This window comes from Haliaeetus leucocephalus, unplaced genomic scaffold (assembly GCF_000737465.1).
Source record: "Haliaeetus leucocephalus isolate CR32 unplaced genomic scaffold, Haliaeetus_leucocephalus-4.0 Scaffold92, whole genome shotgun sequence".
NCBI classification, from domain to species: domain Eukaryota; kingdom Metazoa; phylum Chordata; class Aves; order Accipitriformes; family Accipitridae; genus Haliaeetus; species Haliaeetus leucocephalus.
The window spans coordinates 1112210-1128000 of NW_010972528.1; the positions used below are offsets into that span (position 1 = coordinate 1112210).

The following is a 15791-nucleotide window of genomic DNA, read 5'->3' on the forward strand; positions in this document are numbered from 1 at the left end:
GAGGAAAGGCAGCGTGGGGCGCTGGGTACAGCGGGGAGCAAGGGTGCTTGGGCGCTTGTTCTGCCTCCGCCACCGACTGACTGCACAGCCTTGGTCATGTCACTTTACCGCCCGGAGATACCTTCCCCGCTGCCTGCGGGCTGTGCAACATGCTCGGGGTCTTTCAGGGCGAGCTGCAGCCTGGGAGGCCGTGGTGGCCCTTGTTGGGGGGACCGGGGGGGACTCCGGCCACCGCTTCCTGGCAGGGACTGGCTGTGGGCGCAGCAGCCAGGGTCTGAGCAAGCCTCAGGGCAGGGCTGGGAACGGCGCTCAGGCATCCCGCTCCAGCTCCCGGTGGGGTTGGCAGACCCCCAGGGAATGGCCGTGCCCCGGCGGGCTGGGCCGATGACCCCTGCGAGGCCGTGGCGGTGGCGGTGATGGCGGTGGCGGCGATGGCGGCGGCGGCCGTCTCCTCGGGGAGGGAGGGAGGTGCTCCCGGCCATGCAGCCGCCATTGGAGCTGGCTCTGCCGTGGTTTCCTGCCGAAATCACATGGCTCCCGCGTTTCCATGGAGAGAGCCGGGGTGGGCGCTGCCAAGAGCCTGCACGAACTCCCCGCTTGCTCCCCGTCCATGGGAGTGGAACAAAGGGGATGCACCGAGCCAGGCCCGCTCTCGCCCCGCGCGTCGTCCCTCGCCTCTCCTGGGACATGTGAGTGTCACCGGCACCTCCGCACCCCGGGCAGCACCGCCTGCCCCGGGGGGAGACACCGGTCACGGAGCGGGGAGGATAAGTGGGGAGCGGGGTCGGCGGCTTTGGCAGGGCTACACCCTGGGGGGGGGGGCGGCCCATGTCACCCCAGTGCCACCGCCTGCAGCCACCGCGTCCGCCGCCCAGCCCCGGGGTGGGCGACCGAGGCGTGCGGGGGGCTGCTCCGTCACGGCGGGGAGGGTGACGGGGGACTCGGGTCCTCCGCCCCATGGCCCTGCGGTTCGAGGGCTGCTCCGCACCCCGCGACAGGGCCGGCACCGCGGCCGGAGGCGCCCGGAGAAGGAACCAACCGCCTGACCGTGGGATATTGGGGCCAGCAACCCCGCAATGTCACCCTGGCCGGGATGCGTTGGCCTCCTCCGGCCCCCGCTTCGCTCCTGGCTTTGGGATGGTGCCGCTCGTTGTACTCTGCAGAGGAGCCGTGCTCTGCCCCGTGCTCTGCCCCGTGCTCTGCCCCGTCTCTCCCGGGGCCGGCCGGGCAGCAGGACGGCGGGCAAAGGACAAGCCGCCGGTGTCCATATAGGGCCCTGCCCGAGCGGCTGTGGGACGCCAGAGCCATCGGTCCCGGAGGAGAGGCTGCACCCATCTCCCCTCCCCGCCCCATCACACCCCTTGCAGGACCCCGGCGGGGCTCCTGAGGGACCTGGGTGCACCGTGTCAGCTGGGTGCTGCCTCCTCCTCCTGGGTGAAGGAGGGAGGAATGCTCGGAGGAATTAATGAGACAGATCTCGCTTTGTTGCTGGCCCGATCCTCCTATCTCCCAGCCCTCCCCAGCCTGCCAAGAAGTGCTCGGGAAGGCCTCACACCATTAACTCTTTCCCTGCCGCACCTCTGGCTGTCCCAGGGCTTGCAAACAGCCTCAGCGGGTTTTACCCTTGCCAGATTCCGAGGAGACTACCGAGGCTACCGGGAAGTCCTGGCCTTCCTATAAACCCCGTGTTGGCTGAGGACCTGTCTCCAGGCTGGTGGCTAAGGAGCAGCCTTGCTGCATCCCCCCTGGGCAGGGCTGGGGCGTGAGGCTATGACATCGCGCAAAATCAGGCAACGTGGGGCTCGCCGCTACCAGCGTTGTCTGCTTTTGGCTGGTGGAGGTCCCCAATGTATCGCCGTGGTCTCGCGGCTGGAGAGGAGCCGTGGTGGGAGCTGGCATGGTGGTGGACAAGCCTCTGTGGAGGACATGACATGATGGGGTTGAGCCTGGGAATGTGGACGGCGATGGGCAGGGCAGGGATGGGAGATGCTGGGATGGGCAGCTGATGATGTGGGTGTCAGGGTGCAACCAGGGGATAACTGTTGATCTGCAGTGGGGACGGTGGTGGGGACCGGGGCATCTCTTCCCAAACCCTACCTGAGGCTCCTGGCCAGCGCTCCGCTTTGCCCAGGAATCTGTGGCCTGGGTTGCTGCACGGTGCCTGGGATGGGCATCGTCCATTGCCTGCTGCTACTTCGAGAGGAACTGGGCAGGGGCGCGGGGACATCCCCCAGGGATGCCATTGTGCTGGGCTCCAGCCTGCACCCGTGGCTGAGGCTTGGCGGGCACATTGGAGCTCCTGCCGTGGCTCTGACTTAAAGGACGGGACCTGGGAGACCCATGGTAGGCAGGGAGCTGGCATTTGGGGTCCCCAGGGGACAGCGAAGGCAGACCAAGCCCTGGCTTTGCGTGGGCTGAGGCCATTGCTGGGCTGGGACGAGCTCCCCGCCTCGTGCTTTGGGGTTATTTATAGGGCTGCCATTTATATCGCTTCTATTTCTGCTGCCGTGTGGGGACGATGCAAGGAAGCAAGGGGGGAGGGCTTGAGTCTGCCGCGGCCCTGGTGCCCGGATGCGGGGTGCCCGGCCCCTCTGGCAAGGGATGCTGCCGGCAGCGGCAGCGTAGGTGCCAGTCTGGCTGCGGTAGCCCTCGGGGCATCAGCCCTGCAGAAAAAACTCCACATATGATCTGTGGCGTTGGGCTGCCAGGTTTTTTTGGAGCTGGCTTTGCTGGTTTCTGCAAAAAAATAAAGTCAGAGAGGTCGGCTTTAGCACCGTGGTGGGGGTGACCATCTGCAGCTCTAGGACCGGGCTTTCCCAGACCAGGACTGGCTCTTGCCTGGCCACAAGTCACTTGGTCACTCACTGTGGTTCTCCTTCAAGCCATGACGGTGGGTCTTCTTGCCAGAATTGCCACCTCCTACCCCCTCCTAAGTCTCCCCCATGGCCAGGAGCTCTTTGGCCCCTCAACAGGCTGGTGCCTACGTGCCGGCACTCATCTTCCCAGCCTCTTTTGACCAGCAGTGACTTCTGCCCACTGTGCACCCACTGAGGCATGCCTGCGTCTTTTCGTGCCACATTTCCAGCTGCGCTGACATTCCCAGCCATGGAAGGGTATCCATGTCCAGGGAGCGCTTGTCCAGGAACAGCCTGAAACAGGTTCTTCATCACCTTGCTCTTTGGTGCTGGTGCCACCAGGGCAGCATGCTCCTGGGGCTGGTGGCTTCTCCAGGGCCTGGGTGATGCTGGGTGGGCACAGCTTCAGTGCTGGTGGTCCCAAGGCCAACAGGGAGCAGCTGGAAAACCTCACCAGGACTCAGTGCTGGCAGGATGTGGGGTCTCTGGGAAGCCAGTCCTGTATCCCACCCAGGGCAGGGAAGTAGGAATGTCCTCCCGGGGTGTCTGGATTTTTCTTCTGCCTGTCCACAGCCTGGCCATGGTTGTACACGCACATCCACGCATGGCTGCCCACGGAGGGTTTTGTTTGCACGTTTAGCTGTTGTGGTTGGGGTGGGGGTGCTCGGGGCAGCTGCCCAGGCCTGGTGAGAGGAGGCCATGACAGGGACACCCCCAAAAAGGAGGTGCTTGGGGCGTTACACCCACATCCCTGCCACGTACGAGGGATGGAGGCAGCTGCCCTGGCTGGTGACTGGTGATGAGCATCCAGGGAAGTCCCCTGAGCTGGGGGAGGTGATCAGCACCCTGCAGGGCCATGGGGCTGTCCCCTTCCCTGCGCCCGCTCCCTGTCCCCAGCCAGGCCAGGGACAGAGATTAATTTAACTCAATTACCACCCAGGCCCTGGCAGTGTTGGCACGGCTCGTGCCCTTCCCTTGGCAAGGTGTCCCTGAGCTGGCAAGCCCTGCTGGAGTGCCGTGCAGGGTGCCACGAGGCGCTCAGAGGAGACGTCTGATGCCATGTGCCCATGTCCTCCTCCAGCGTCCTCTGCCACCTTTTGAGTGCACGACCCCAGCTCCTGCCTGCTCCTGATGTCTCCCCATGGGTGATGCCCAGGATGGTGCTGTGCCACGGAGCTTGCCTGCACTGCCCACATATCGGCTGCCCCACAGCCCTTTACAAGGCTGCAGGCAGGGCTACGGAGAGGCAGAGTCCCTGCAAGTGGCACAGCCTGGCTGCCACCCCTCTGGTAGGAAAGCCTGGATGTCCTTTCACTCTGTGTGGCACTGAGGAACACCTCTCCCGCAGCTCCCGGCAGCTTTAGCGTGGCTTTCTTGTTAACCTTTAATGAGAACAAACGAGCTGGCATGGGCCGTCGCTGCAGGCGCATTGCCTGGCCATGTGCCGGGCACTGGCTCCGCATGGCTGCCAGTGCGGCGGAAGCTTTGCAGAAGGCTGGTCGGTCCTGGGCTGGTACTGGGAGCGATGCTTTCCCCCAGGGAGAAGCGGCAAGGGGTGAAAAGCCAGGCAGTGGCCCCCTGCCCATGGCAGTCACCAGGTCAGGACTCTGCCTGTCGATGGGGAGAGCCGGGGGGGATGCATCCCGACCAGGCGAGGTAGGAGAGCTGGTCTTCATGCAGGGTGGAGGTGGGTCCCCCGACACCATGCTTTGGGTGTGCTGGGCTGCTGGGTCCCCTCCATGCCCATGGGGGCTGCAGGCAGGTGGGCAACAAGATGCCTCCGTTTGCCAGGCCTGGGATGGTTTCTCCTCGGATGCTGCTCGCAGCCAGCCCAGACTCACCAGCTCTTCCTCCAGCTGCTCTCCCAATGGGGCTGGCACTGGGCACCCACCCAGGCACCCAGCCAGGCACCCACACAGGAACCCACCCAGGCACCAGGACAAGAGCGTGCCCTGGGATGCAGTGCTCTTTGGTGGCACCGCTGCAAGCCCCAGCTCACCAAGCCTGGCTATGGCTGGCTCCGGAGCCACGTGCATGGGTGCCCACAGTCGGGGAGCCATGCCACCCTACAAGGGAGCCTCAGACACTTCTCCTCCCCTGCCATGTGCTGGTCCCATTCTGCACAGGGACCAGCAAGGAGGGGACCCGCTGGGGAAGCAGCTCACCCTCTAGGGAGGGGGTTAACTGTGTCCAAGAGCACCCCATCTCTGCGAGCATACCCCCAAGACTCTGCCCCAATGCTTTTCCTCCCAAAGCTGGCCTGACCTCGCTCTAAAAGCAGCAGCAAACAGGAAAGGAGCCTGGGAGGGAGGTGTCTCTTCCTGCCCCGGTGACGTCAGCTGGTCCCAGCCTTGGATGGAGCTGGCTGCTTCAGCCTCCTCTGTCGGAGCTGGAGGGGGGTGCCAGGCCTGGGTGTCCCAGGACCAGGACCCCTGCAGGGACTTACGGTGCTGGAGGGGGGTGATGTCTGTGCCACAGAGTCCCCTAGTTGTTTAGGGCATCCCTGTGCTTTCTGCCAGGGAGTTGTGGGGCCGGGAGGTGCCGCTGGCCTTGGCATGGAGGGCAGGTGGGTCTGCCACGCTGCCCTGTGGGAGCTGGACCCCTGTGGGAAGCGGGACAGCCTTGGTTCCTGCATGGGAATGGCACCCAGCATCTTTGAAGAGCCCTGCGAGGAAGCCCTGGCTGAAACCAGCCCCTCTGAGGCTTTGGAGACGCGGATGACACAAACTGGGGACATTTGAGGCCTTTTCCCAGCAGCTCCTGGGTGTTGCAGGGTGCCCACGGGCATGCTGTGGGGATGCATGCTGTGGGAAGCCCACAGCAAAGCCACGGCTGTTTTATATATATGCGTATACATATATTTAAAAAAAAAGCAATGCAGAAGCGAGCAGCAGGGCTGCTGGGACTGGTCCCCATAGCGGTGCGAGCATCGGCTGCCCGCTCTGCCCGCAGCTTTGTGCCTGCCTGCAGCAGAACCAGCAGGGATGGGGGTGAGGGGCTGTGCCCAGAGCATCCCCTCCGGAGCAGGGACTGGCAGCAGCCCAGGGCCAGTGGTGCGTTCAGCAGGGCGGTGTTTGCACCCTGGCTCATGGCCTGCCTCTCTGAGAGGAGCAGCGTCATGGGGGGCTGGCTGGCATGAGGCCGGGGTGGCATGGGTGGGTGGGGGGGGGGGGGGACCGCATTGGCCTGCGGTGTTGTCCCCTCCCCTGCGCCTGTGCCTCAGTTTCCCCAGGGGGGCGGTGGGGAGAGAAGGATGGGGACCGAACCGTGCTGTCCCTGTTCCTGGAGCAGCTGGTGCTGGTGGGGTCCCCTCCTTCTAAGGGGGATGGGGGTCCTTCTGTCCTCCCCTCCTCTGTCCTCTTGTCCCCAGCCCTTGAGTCATGGCTGGGGCTGCAGTGCTGGGCAGTGATGTCAGCCCTCGGGCAGGGGAAGCGTGGGAGGAGACTGCTGCCCGGGGGGAGCCCTCCCGGCCCCGGCCCCCACACATGGGCGGACAGACGGAGGGAAGGACAGACGGCATGAGAGAGCAACAGCTGCCCGGGACACTGATCCCAGCCCGAGAGGGACGTGCTGCCGCAGCCCGCCATGAACGGCAAACCGAAAGGTATTGAGCACTGGCGTCACCGGGCCCCCTGGCAAACGCCATTAATTTGGGGACCCCCAGCTGTCTGAGGCTCCCAGGGCGATGTGGCCGGGCTCATGGGGGGCTTTTTTGGGTGAGCAACTTCCCCAGGGAGGAGAACTCTTCTTCCCCAGGGATCAGTATCCACCACCTGCAAGGGACATGGTAGTCACCGCGGCATGCAGTGATGGGGTGTCAGGATGGGGTGCCCATGGCAGGATAGGACCCGCCAGCTGCCCAGCCTTGCCATTGCCCACGCTGAGACCCAGGCTCTGCATCTCAAGGCAGGAGAGGGGCCACGGCTGCCCCCCGCTGCCGGGTGATGAACCCCCAGTGCCACAGCAGCAGGGCTTTCCTCGGCAAATTGGTTTTCTCCCCCTTGTGCCCCCCACATCTTGTCTGCGGTCATGCTAATGAGGGCAAACAGAGCCTGGCTTCGAGTTGAGAATCCCTGGCACCACAGCCCCAGAGGATCTGGGCAGAACAGGGGGTCCTGGGGCTACTCTCACGCACAGGGACCATGTTGTCTGGGCAGGATTTGGGGGGGGGAAGCTTCTGGTACCCAACAGAGCATCCTGGAGATGAGCAGGTGGGGGTGAAGGTGGCATGTGGGACCTTTGCAAGGTTATGTCAACCCCAGCAAGATCATGCCAGAGCCCTATCTTTTGCTCAGCACCTCTAAGAGGGGTCACAGCCCACTCAGGAGTAAGATCTGGTGCCCCTGGCCAGGCTGCAGTCCCAACTAGCAAGGCATAGAGGTGATCCCTTAGGCCTCCAAAGCCATGGGGATCCTGGCTGGGTGCTCGGTCTGTGCCTTTGGTGGTGGGCGATCCACTTCACTAGGACCGTAGTGGTCCTGGGCTGGTTCTCAGGAGCCGTCCTAGAAAACAGGATGGGCTTGAGCTCAGCCAGGCACTGGGGAACCCCCTGGGTCCCAGTTTGGGGCTTGCATCCCTCTCTGGCTGCAAAGTGGGAACCCGTGGTATGGGTGGTGGGGTGGGAGGCTGTGAACCCCTGCCCCTGGGGAGCTGGCCGTGAGTGTCTGCCTGTGCCGTGCCCTGCCCTTCCTCGGGGATACTCCACAGGGTAAATAAGCGCTTCCTCCAATTCTTCCCATTTGCAGCTCCTTCCCTTTCCTGTCGCCCTCCCACTTGGCCCAAGGAGTCAGCTGGCCTCCTGCGGCCGCGAGGGCGGATACCGCTGCTGTGCCCCCAGCATGGGAGCACCCAGCACCCATCCAGCCCCCTGCCTGCAGCACCCAAACTGCCATTCCCTGTTCTGGTGGGGGCTGTGACATTATGGCTGGGAGTTTCTCTCCTGGCTGAGTCATAGGGAGCCGGGATGCCATTCACTGACTCATCCGACGCCCAAAAAACCCCAGTCCCCCTCATCGCCCTGCACGGGGGGCAGGCAGCGGGGGTCCTGCCTGCCTGGAGGAGAGGCAGAGCATAGAGGACGTCAGGGAAGAGGCGGCTCCCAGGCTCCCTGTGACCAAGGCGGCATGGCGTCGGTCCCCGGATGCTCCTGTCCTCTATGCCGGGGAGGGACGAGGGGTGATGGGAGGGAAGAGCTGCTCCAGCCCACGCCGGGAGCTGGCCAAGGGCTGTCCCGGGGCCGGAAGGGGCTGGCGGGGGGCCGGGGTATGTGCCTGGGTTAGGGCAGCGGGGACGCAGCTGTGCAAACAAGGATGCAGCGGCTGGGCTGGAGGGAGCCGTGCCAAGGGCCTGAGTTCGCAGGCTCCCAAGGTCGTCCCCGCCGTGCGCCCAAGGGACGCTTACCCAAGGGTGCTGGGGTGGGGGGGGTCGTGCCACTGGCGTGGGGTGGCAGGACCACCCACTTGCCACAGACGCCTTGGGTGACCAAGCTGCGGGCAGGACGGACCATCCCATGGCTGCCGTGCTGTGCCCTCATTGGGGGACACTGCTGTGCCCCGGGAGGTGGCCGCAGTGCCATCAGCGTGGGGACCACAGCCCAGCCCTGCCAGCCCCTCCCGGGGAAGCCCCCTGGGTGGCCGCGGGTGCTGCTGGCTGGTCGTGGGTGCTGCTCCCCAGGGTCAGGGGTGCAGGAGGCTGCTGTGTCGGCCACCTCAGGTGTTGCTGGCCTCCAGTGAGTGACGTTACTGGACATGCTGGTCAGAGCACCCCCAGATCCCAGGGCTGTGGTGCTGGGGATTCGGGGGGAGCCAGTTTGGGGCGTCTCCGACCAGGGCAGTGTTGATAAACCCGCCGGAGCGACCTGAGGCTGGTGTGTCTGAGTGTCGGAAACAGAAACCAGCTGGGACCAACCCAGCCGGTCGGACTGCCCCCTCCGCCGCTCAGACCAGCATTCTTGGGATCCCAATTATCTCCAGAGCACCAGGCATTGAGAAAGGAGCTGGCGGCCGGGCTGGAGAGCCCCGGGGTGGGCTCCAGCACCACCAGCCTCCCCCGCCCCCACCACGCCACCCACCCAGCTGCTCACACCTGGCTGCTCTGCACCCTCAGCCGTTGCCCGAGGGCAGCACTGGCCGAGGACGGACAGAAGGACCGATTCCCAGGATTGTGTTTCCTACGCCGGGAGAGCTGCAGGCGGTCTGCTGCGCAGGCACAGCAAGGTGAAAAGCTTGGTCGGGAGGCAACTTCGTTAGCACTGAAGCCCTAATTAAGAGCAGGGGGCAGTGGGGCTGGCAGGGACTGGACCTTTGGGGCAGGACCTCTGCAGCTCCTTCTCAGGAGAGGGAGGGATGTTCTTGGGGCTCAGCGCATGGCAGGGACATGAGTGTGCCAGTGCTCTGCCTGGTGCCAGCCTCCCAGTAAGCCTGGCACAGGGCTCACTAGCCTGGGTGAGATGTGGCAGCCAGTGGCCCCTTCCAAGCGTGCCCTGGGCTCTGCTCCCTGCCGGGGCTGGCCGTGCCGCCATGGTACCAGGTATCTCTTATCTCGGTAATGTCAGGAATGCACCACGCCGGGGTTTTTTCTGCCGCCGTGAGCCAAGCGTGCCAGGAGCGGAGACCCCACACCCTGCCTGCCCTGCCTCATGCAGGCAGCGCTGCCCTTTGGCACCCGGCTGGCTGCCTGCATGTGCCAAGCTCGAGCATCCCTGGGGCTCCCGGGTCATCACTCCTGCAGAGTGGGGCACGGTGTTCCCCTCCTCAAAGGGGGTTTGGGGTCCTGGCATGGGAGCTGGGCTGCAGGGTGCCAGGCCTGGGGACACAGGGTGTCATGGCAGAAAGGCTGGTGCCAGCAGGACCTGGCAGTGCCTGGGGCCGGGTGCTGGGCTGGCTAGCAGCAAGTGTTGGGGCTGCACCATCCCTTGCTGTTGACACAGGTCTGCACCTATCCTGCCGGCTATCTGGCCTCATGGTGCGGTGCATCGTGGAGGGTGTTTGGGGGACAGTCGGATCCCTGGGCTGGAGGGCAGGGATGTGGTTCTGTCAGCAGCCACTGCTCATGGCACTGCTCCCTGTGCCAGTGCAGGAGCTTCAAATGCCTTGGAGCACGACACAGCACCGTGCAGGTGGCTGCTGGAGCCTCTCAGGGGTCTGGGTGAGCGGCTGGGGATCGCTTTGACTCTTCTGGAGAGTTGTACTGGGGCATTGGTCCCCCACAGCACCCTCAGCATCCTTCTCCCCTCCGACACCCCCAGCATCCTTCTCCCCTCCAACACCCTTGGCATCCTTTTCCCTAGTGTGGGCTCCTCCCTGGGTGACCCTCTTTAGAGCCCCCTCTGTGCCCTCAGATGGCAATGTGGGCTGGAAAAGGATGGGCTGGCAGAGTTGTGCTCACCCTGTAGGAGCTGTGACCTGGCCCGCATGTGGAGAGCCACGTCTTAGGGGTGGTGGGTGCTCTTCCTATAGATGAGCTGCTGTAACACCCAGCTGGGGCAGCAAGCACCAGTGCCACAGGCCTTGCTCGCTCAGTGGGGAGCAGATTAAAGAGCCCTGCAGAGGGTAATCTGCCCAGGCCCAGCCAGGGATTACAGCTTCTCCTAATGAGCTTAATTGGGACAGCGTTGTCCTGGAAACTGGAAGGACTGGCACCGAGATAACGCTGAAGCGGTGGGACCCACAGAGCGGCTCTGTGGTCCTGGGCTGGGACCTGAGTGCCAAGGAGGGACCGGATGGACCTGCTGCATCCTGGCTCCGATGGGATGGAGGTTATTGGTGGTGGCTACCTTTGACTCCAAACGGCCCTGGCTCGTACCAGGAGCTGTGAATGCCTGGCCCCAGCCTGGCATGTGGGAGGTGACAGCATGGCTGCGGGGCGGCGGGGAGCACAGCGCTGGGGGGATGCTTGCCAGTGGCCGAGCAGACGTGTGCCGCACGGGGCTGGTTCGAGCTGGGCTCCCAGGCTCCGTTGTGCCGGGGAAAGGAGTGGGGATGGCGGCGGGAACCCCGGCAGTGCCTGCGTCCCTGTGCCGTCCCTGGTGCTGCTGGGGCTGGGGGCTTGCTGCCTGCTGTGTTGGGGGCAGGAGGAAAGGCAGAGTAAGCCCCTTAAAGCGTGGGGAGGTGGCTCTGGCCCCAACTGCCAGCTGGGGAAGCTATGCATTCCTAGGGCCCTGCCTGGCCTTCCCTGGCAGGGTGCGTGACTGCCGGGCACCGTGTGGGCTCATCCCTGGCAGCTCCTGCCTCCCCATTCCACAGTTCAGCTCTGGGGGCTGGCAGCGACAGAGGGACTGAGTTGGTGTCAGCAGTGGCCGGGATGAAGTGGAGCATCCAGAAGCCTCTGCCCTGCTCCGGTGGCTGCCCTGTGGGCTGGGCTCTTCCCTGTGCCCAGCTGGCACTGGTGGGGGTGGCAGGGCCAGGAGGAGCCCTGGAGTCCCCTGCTCTTGCCTTGTGCTTTGGGCTCCCCTCCCCAACCGCAGCCAGGGCTGCAGTGATGCTCCCTGCAATATGGGGTGGCAGCTGGGTCTGGGCCCCGAGACTCAGAAATCAGCTCCGTCCTAGCTGGCGTCGACTGCACTGGCCACTGCGGGGACAGGCAGGTACAGGCAGTAGTTTCAGGGCTCCTGGCACCCTCTCTGGCGCTGCCAGAAGCAGAGGGCAGGGCTGCGACAGCTGTGGGGCTGGACACGTGCTGCCTGCATGGACTTTCCAGGGTCCGACAGGGAATGGCTCGGCCTTTCCTTCCCCAACACAGAGCTCCTGGCAAAGCCGGGGACTTTCCAAAGCACTCTGTTGCCTGTGGGTTTCCCTCCTGGTTGCTGGAGCGAGCGGAAGCGAGTGTGGAGACAGCGAAGGGCTGGGCGGCCAGGTCTGGCCCCGCGCCCTTCCTGCCCCTGCAGTGGGGTGGCACGGATGACAGCGGGACATGGGACAAGGTGGGGTTCAGGAGGAGGTGGCTGGGCTGGGGCACAGCGGAGGGTTTGCCATGGTTGTGTCCAGGAAGGGCCATAGTAGGCATTGGGCATCAGCCCTTTCCTGTGGCTCCCATGGGACCAAGCTGGGATGTATCTGTCCATCTGTCCCTGTGAAGTGCTCATGGTATCCAGAGCCCTGCTTCACCCAGGGCAGGGCACCAACAGCATTACTGGGGACAGCATGGGACCTGTGTCCCCAGTGCCACCGGGAGTGTCCCTGGGCTGAGAGGGAGGGAAGGCTCCCAGCCCATGAGTGCTACATCTGCCACAGCCCATGGGTGCCGTAGCCGCCCTGGTCCATGGGTGCCATTCCTGTCCTGGTCTCAGTGGCAGCCCTGCATGCATGTGTTTCCCCACCCTGCTGCTGGTGACCCTGCTCTCTTGTGCCCCGCAGGGAGGCCCTCCAGGTCACACTCAACAATGTCACTGTCTGTGCGCCCGCAGCGCCGAGTCCTCGTCACCAAGATCAATAGGAGCCAGTCCTTTGCAGGAGTGAACTCGACGGCCGACCGGCCCTTCAGGTAGGAGATGGGTGCTCATGCTGCATGCCATGAGGGATGGGGATGGGGACAGGCTTGGGTGCGGTGGTGGGACCTGCTGCACATCCCGAGGCACCTTCCTGACCCGCTGGGATCTTTGTGGTACCCAGGGGATGTTGTACGGGGGGCTGCATGGAGCATCAAGGCCAGATGGGAGACAGAGCCCACCACCCCAACCCTCCACTGTGCTGGCTCCCAGCCTGGGTGAGGACCCTGCAGCCCTGTGGCTGCTGCCATCAGAGCATGGATGAGGCAGGTGTAGCTTACCCTCGTTCCTCAACCAGCTCTTAAGAGCTTCCCTGTGACTATCTCATCATGTTTAATGGGTGTGGTGAAGGAGCTGGGGTGGCTTTGAAGCATTGTGTCTCGACGGCCTTGACATCCTGCGGCGGCCGGTTTTGGGATTTGAGTGCTGGCGTGAATCAGGGTTTCCTCCGGGTCATTTCAAACATGTTGCTGAAAGGTGTTATTGGCTGCCCGTCAGCTGCGTTGCGAGGAGCAGCCGTTCCCTACTCATCCTCTCCAGCCGCTGGCGATGTTATGGTCCCATCATACCCTTCCTCCTCCTCTCTGCTGAACCTCACATCGGTGAGAACTACCCCATGCGCTGCTCATCCCTGCCACCCTCCTCCGCACCACCCCTAGCTCCTGGCTACCCTCTCACAGGTTGTTCTCGGGACATGGGCATGCCATGGGTTTGGGCTGTGGGACTATGGCATTTTAATACTTTTAATCCCTTTTCCTAGCACCCAGTCAGCCTCCTTACCTCCCAGTGCTCCCACCAGTGCCTGGGGAGAGACATGTCTTAGCCAAAGGGCTGGGGAAAGCAGTGCCAAGCTGCCTTGCCAGGCTATGGGCACCTTCATTGGGTGGGCACAAGCTCAGGTAGAGCCTCCCCATGTCTGGGAGCAGACCTCCAGCCCTGCTCGGCTCTTGTCCCTGGGTCCTGTCCAGCTTCTGGGTCAAGTGACACTTCCCAGGCCATGGGCACATTGCTGGACCTGGGGGTGCCAGAGCGGCTTGCTTGGGGACAGAGAAGAGGGATGACTTTTGGATGCCTGCAGTCAAGTGGCTGGTCAGGAGATGCTTGTGGGAGATGCCTTCAGGGGCCCTGGAGGGTGGGAATGAGGAGGGATGGTGGAAATCAAGTGTTTACCCATCGCTCTGGCTTGGGAGGAGGCCAAGACATTCTTCCCCCCCTTCCCCCCCCAATGATTCGGGGAAGTCTTTTGGCCACTCCTGCAAAGAGCAGCACAGGATGGGAGGTCCGGCCCGGGGCTGGGAACGAAGGAGCCCAGGGTGTCTCCTAGGCACCAGTGGCGCGACGATGAGCTGGAAGGAGGAAGGGAAGAGCTGGTCTAAGCGGGGCGTTGCTCGCTAGGCTGGGGAGCGACTCCATTGCACAAGGCAGGAAGGGTGGTGTTTGGGTCCCGGGCGCTGGGTCGGTATCCCTTCAGGTTGGCTGGGGAAGGTCCTCGAGGCAGCAGTGGGGCAGGTGGAGGCAATAGGCCGCCAGCAGCTCCATACGGCTGGTTTGGTGTCATCTGGAGAGGCATAGCATTAGTGAGGATGCCCCTGCCCCATGTCGCTGCACTGTATGATAGGGTGACAGGGCTGCTTGTCCCTAGGATGCTACCATGCTGCCACCCACTGGGATCTCTGCCTCTCCCTGGGAGCTCATGGTGGCAGGGCAGCAAGCTGATGGTGGCATGTGTCACCCTGCCACAGTGCCCAGACCACAAGGAGCATCTCCATGCCCCTGGCAACCTGGGGTGCTGGCAATGGAGCAGAGCATGGCCCCTTCAGAGTGTGGCCAGGGCCGGAGATGCCCCCACAGGCACTCCAGGAGCGCAGCTTAGCTCCGGCTGGTGCCAGCCCCTTTTACCTTTGCTCCCTCCAACTGGTGCCTGCGACACCCACACCTCTGCAGAGGCTACCCCACAGCCAGCCTGTCTGACCCCGCTGAGACAGGGTTAATTCTCTGCTCTTCTCCACTGCCAGCTTCATGGGTTTCTCCTTGTCCTTCCCATGGCTTTGGGGCAGCCAAATGCATTGGGGGGACTGCGGGCATGTGGTGCAGGCAATGCTGCCCAGCTTTATGGCCCTGTCTCGCCCAGCCCTGCTGGCTGGTTAGACTGGCTGCTGGGGAGTCCTGGGAGAGGCAGGCAGGTCTGGGCGGACCTGGCCTCCATCCCAGAGCTCCTTCTTGTCTCGAGACAGGGTGCCTGGCAGGCTGGGGCACCCAGGCAGACCCCAGTGCTGTGTGCTGATGCCAGCTGCCCCGGGTTTGCCTGCCTCTCTCCCCAGGAACCTCTCGCCCTTCACCCCCACTGTCTCCCGCAAGACTGGCTCCAGGGTCAGTAGGATGTTCTCAATGTCCCACAAATCCCCACCACCCAAGGTGCCTCAGCCCAACCGCCTGGACGAGGTGTACGAAGCTCTCAAGAAGGGCCTGACGTAAGTGCTGGGGCTCCCCATGGCTGGGTGGTTGGAGGCAGGTAGCCCCTGAGGGGCACAGGGACAGCTTGCCATGGGTTGGGGTTGGCAGCTCTCCACTCCCACCAGGTAGGGAAATGCCAGGTCTCCTGGGTGCAGTGCCTGGGGGTCCTGGAGCTGCGTGGGGTCCTGCATCCCACCACATCCCATGTTGAGGCAGAAGTGGGCTTCCTCACCTGGGTGCTGGAGTGGAGAGTAGGGATGAAGGGCCAGATGTGCTGGGTTGGTGTGGTCTGTGGGTGGCAGGAGCCCTGGACATGGTGTTCCAGCCTGACCCTCATGGTGTGGTTGCCCCCAGAGCCTACCTGGAGGTGCACCAGATGGAACTGGAGAAGCTCAGCACCCAGATCCGCGAGTCCAAGAGGAATTCACGCCTGGTGAGTGTTGCTGGGAAGAGCCTTACAGGGAGTAGTGCTTTGGGTAGATGCCCAGGGTGGTGGGCACAGCTGGGGCAGCCCTTGGTCCATCTGTGTACCAGGGCAAAGCCTGCTTCCGTGGGGATGTCAGGGGCCAGCCCAGGCTCTGGTGTTGGGCTGCATGGGGCTCCTGTCCTACTGTCCTGCACTCTCCAGCCCTGGCTGGGTGCTGCATGTCCCCGCTGACGTGCTATGGGTGGTGGGTGCGATGTGCTGGGTCTCCTTGGGTAGGCAGAGCTGGCTTTGTGCTGCATCTTATCCCTCTCCTCTCTCCTCCAGGGCTTCCTCTACGATCTGGATAAGGTAAGCGGGATCAGTGCCCCATCCTCCTTGTGTCCTTCCTAGTGCCTGGGATGTGCTACTACCAGCTCCTCTCTGCTTGCTCTGCCCTGCTGCCTGCCCCCCATCCCCTGCACGGCAGAGTGCCTGCGGGCTGGGATCGGGGCTCTGCAGGCGGGGTGGGTTTGGGCAGGGGAGGTAGCAGTGACAGGCGGCTTGTCACCCGCTTCTTGCAATCAAAAGCTGT

At 63.8% G+C, this 15791-nt stretch overlaps 1 protein-coding gene across 6 annotated transcripts in view; it reads left to right on the forward strand.

The window, feature by feature from the left end:
- The window catches only part of FAM65A (family with sequence similarity 65, member A), a 33078-nt gene that overhangs the window by 8286 nt on the left and 9001 nt on the right, over positions 1-15791 (forward strand). For 2 of the 6 annotated variants that reach the window (XM_010583729.1, XM_010583740.1), the window contains exons 1-5: positions 524-689; positions 12209-12335; positions 14661-14810; positions 15148-15226; positions 15545-15568. In XM_010583729.1, coding sequence (XP_010582031.1) covers positions 548-689; positions 12209-12335; positions 14661-14810; positions 15148-15226; positions 15545-15568 — 522 coding nt within the window. In that variant the 5' untranslated portion in view covers positions 524-547. Of the gene's footprint in view, positions 1-523; positions 690-12208; positions 12336-12816; positions 12942-14660; positions 14811-15147; positions 15227-15544; positions 15569-15791 lie in introns of those variants that run through there. The other 4 variants (XM_010583748.1, XM_010583756.1, XM_010583765.1 and 1 more) reach the window with 3 other exon arrangements.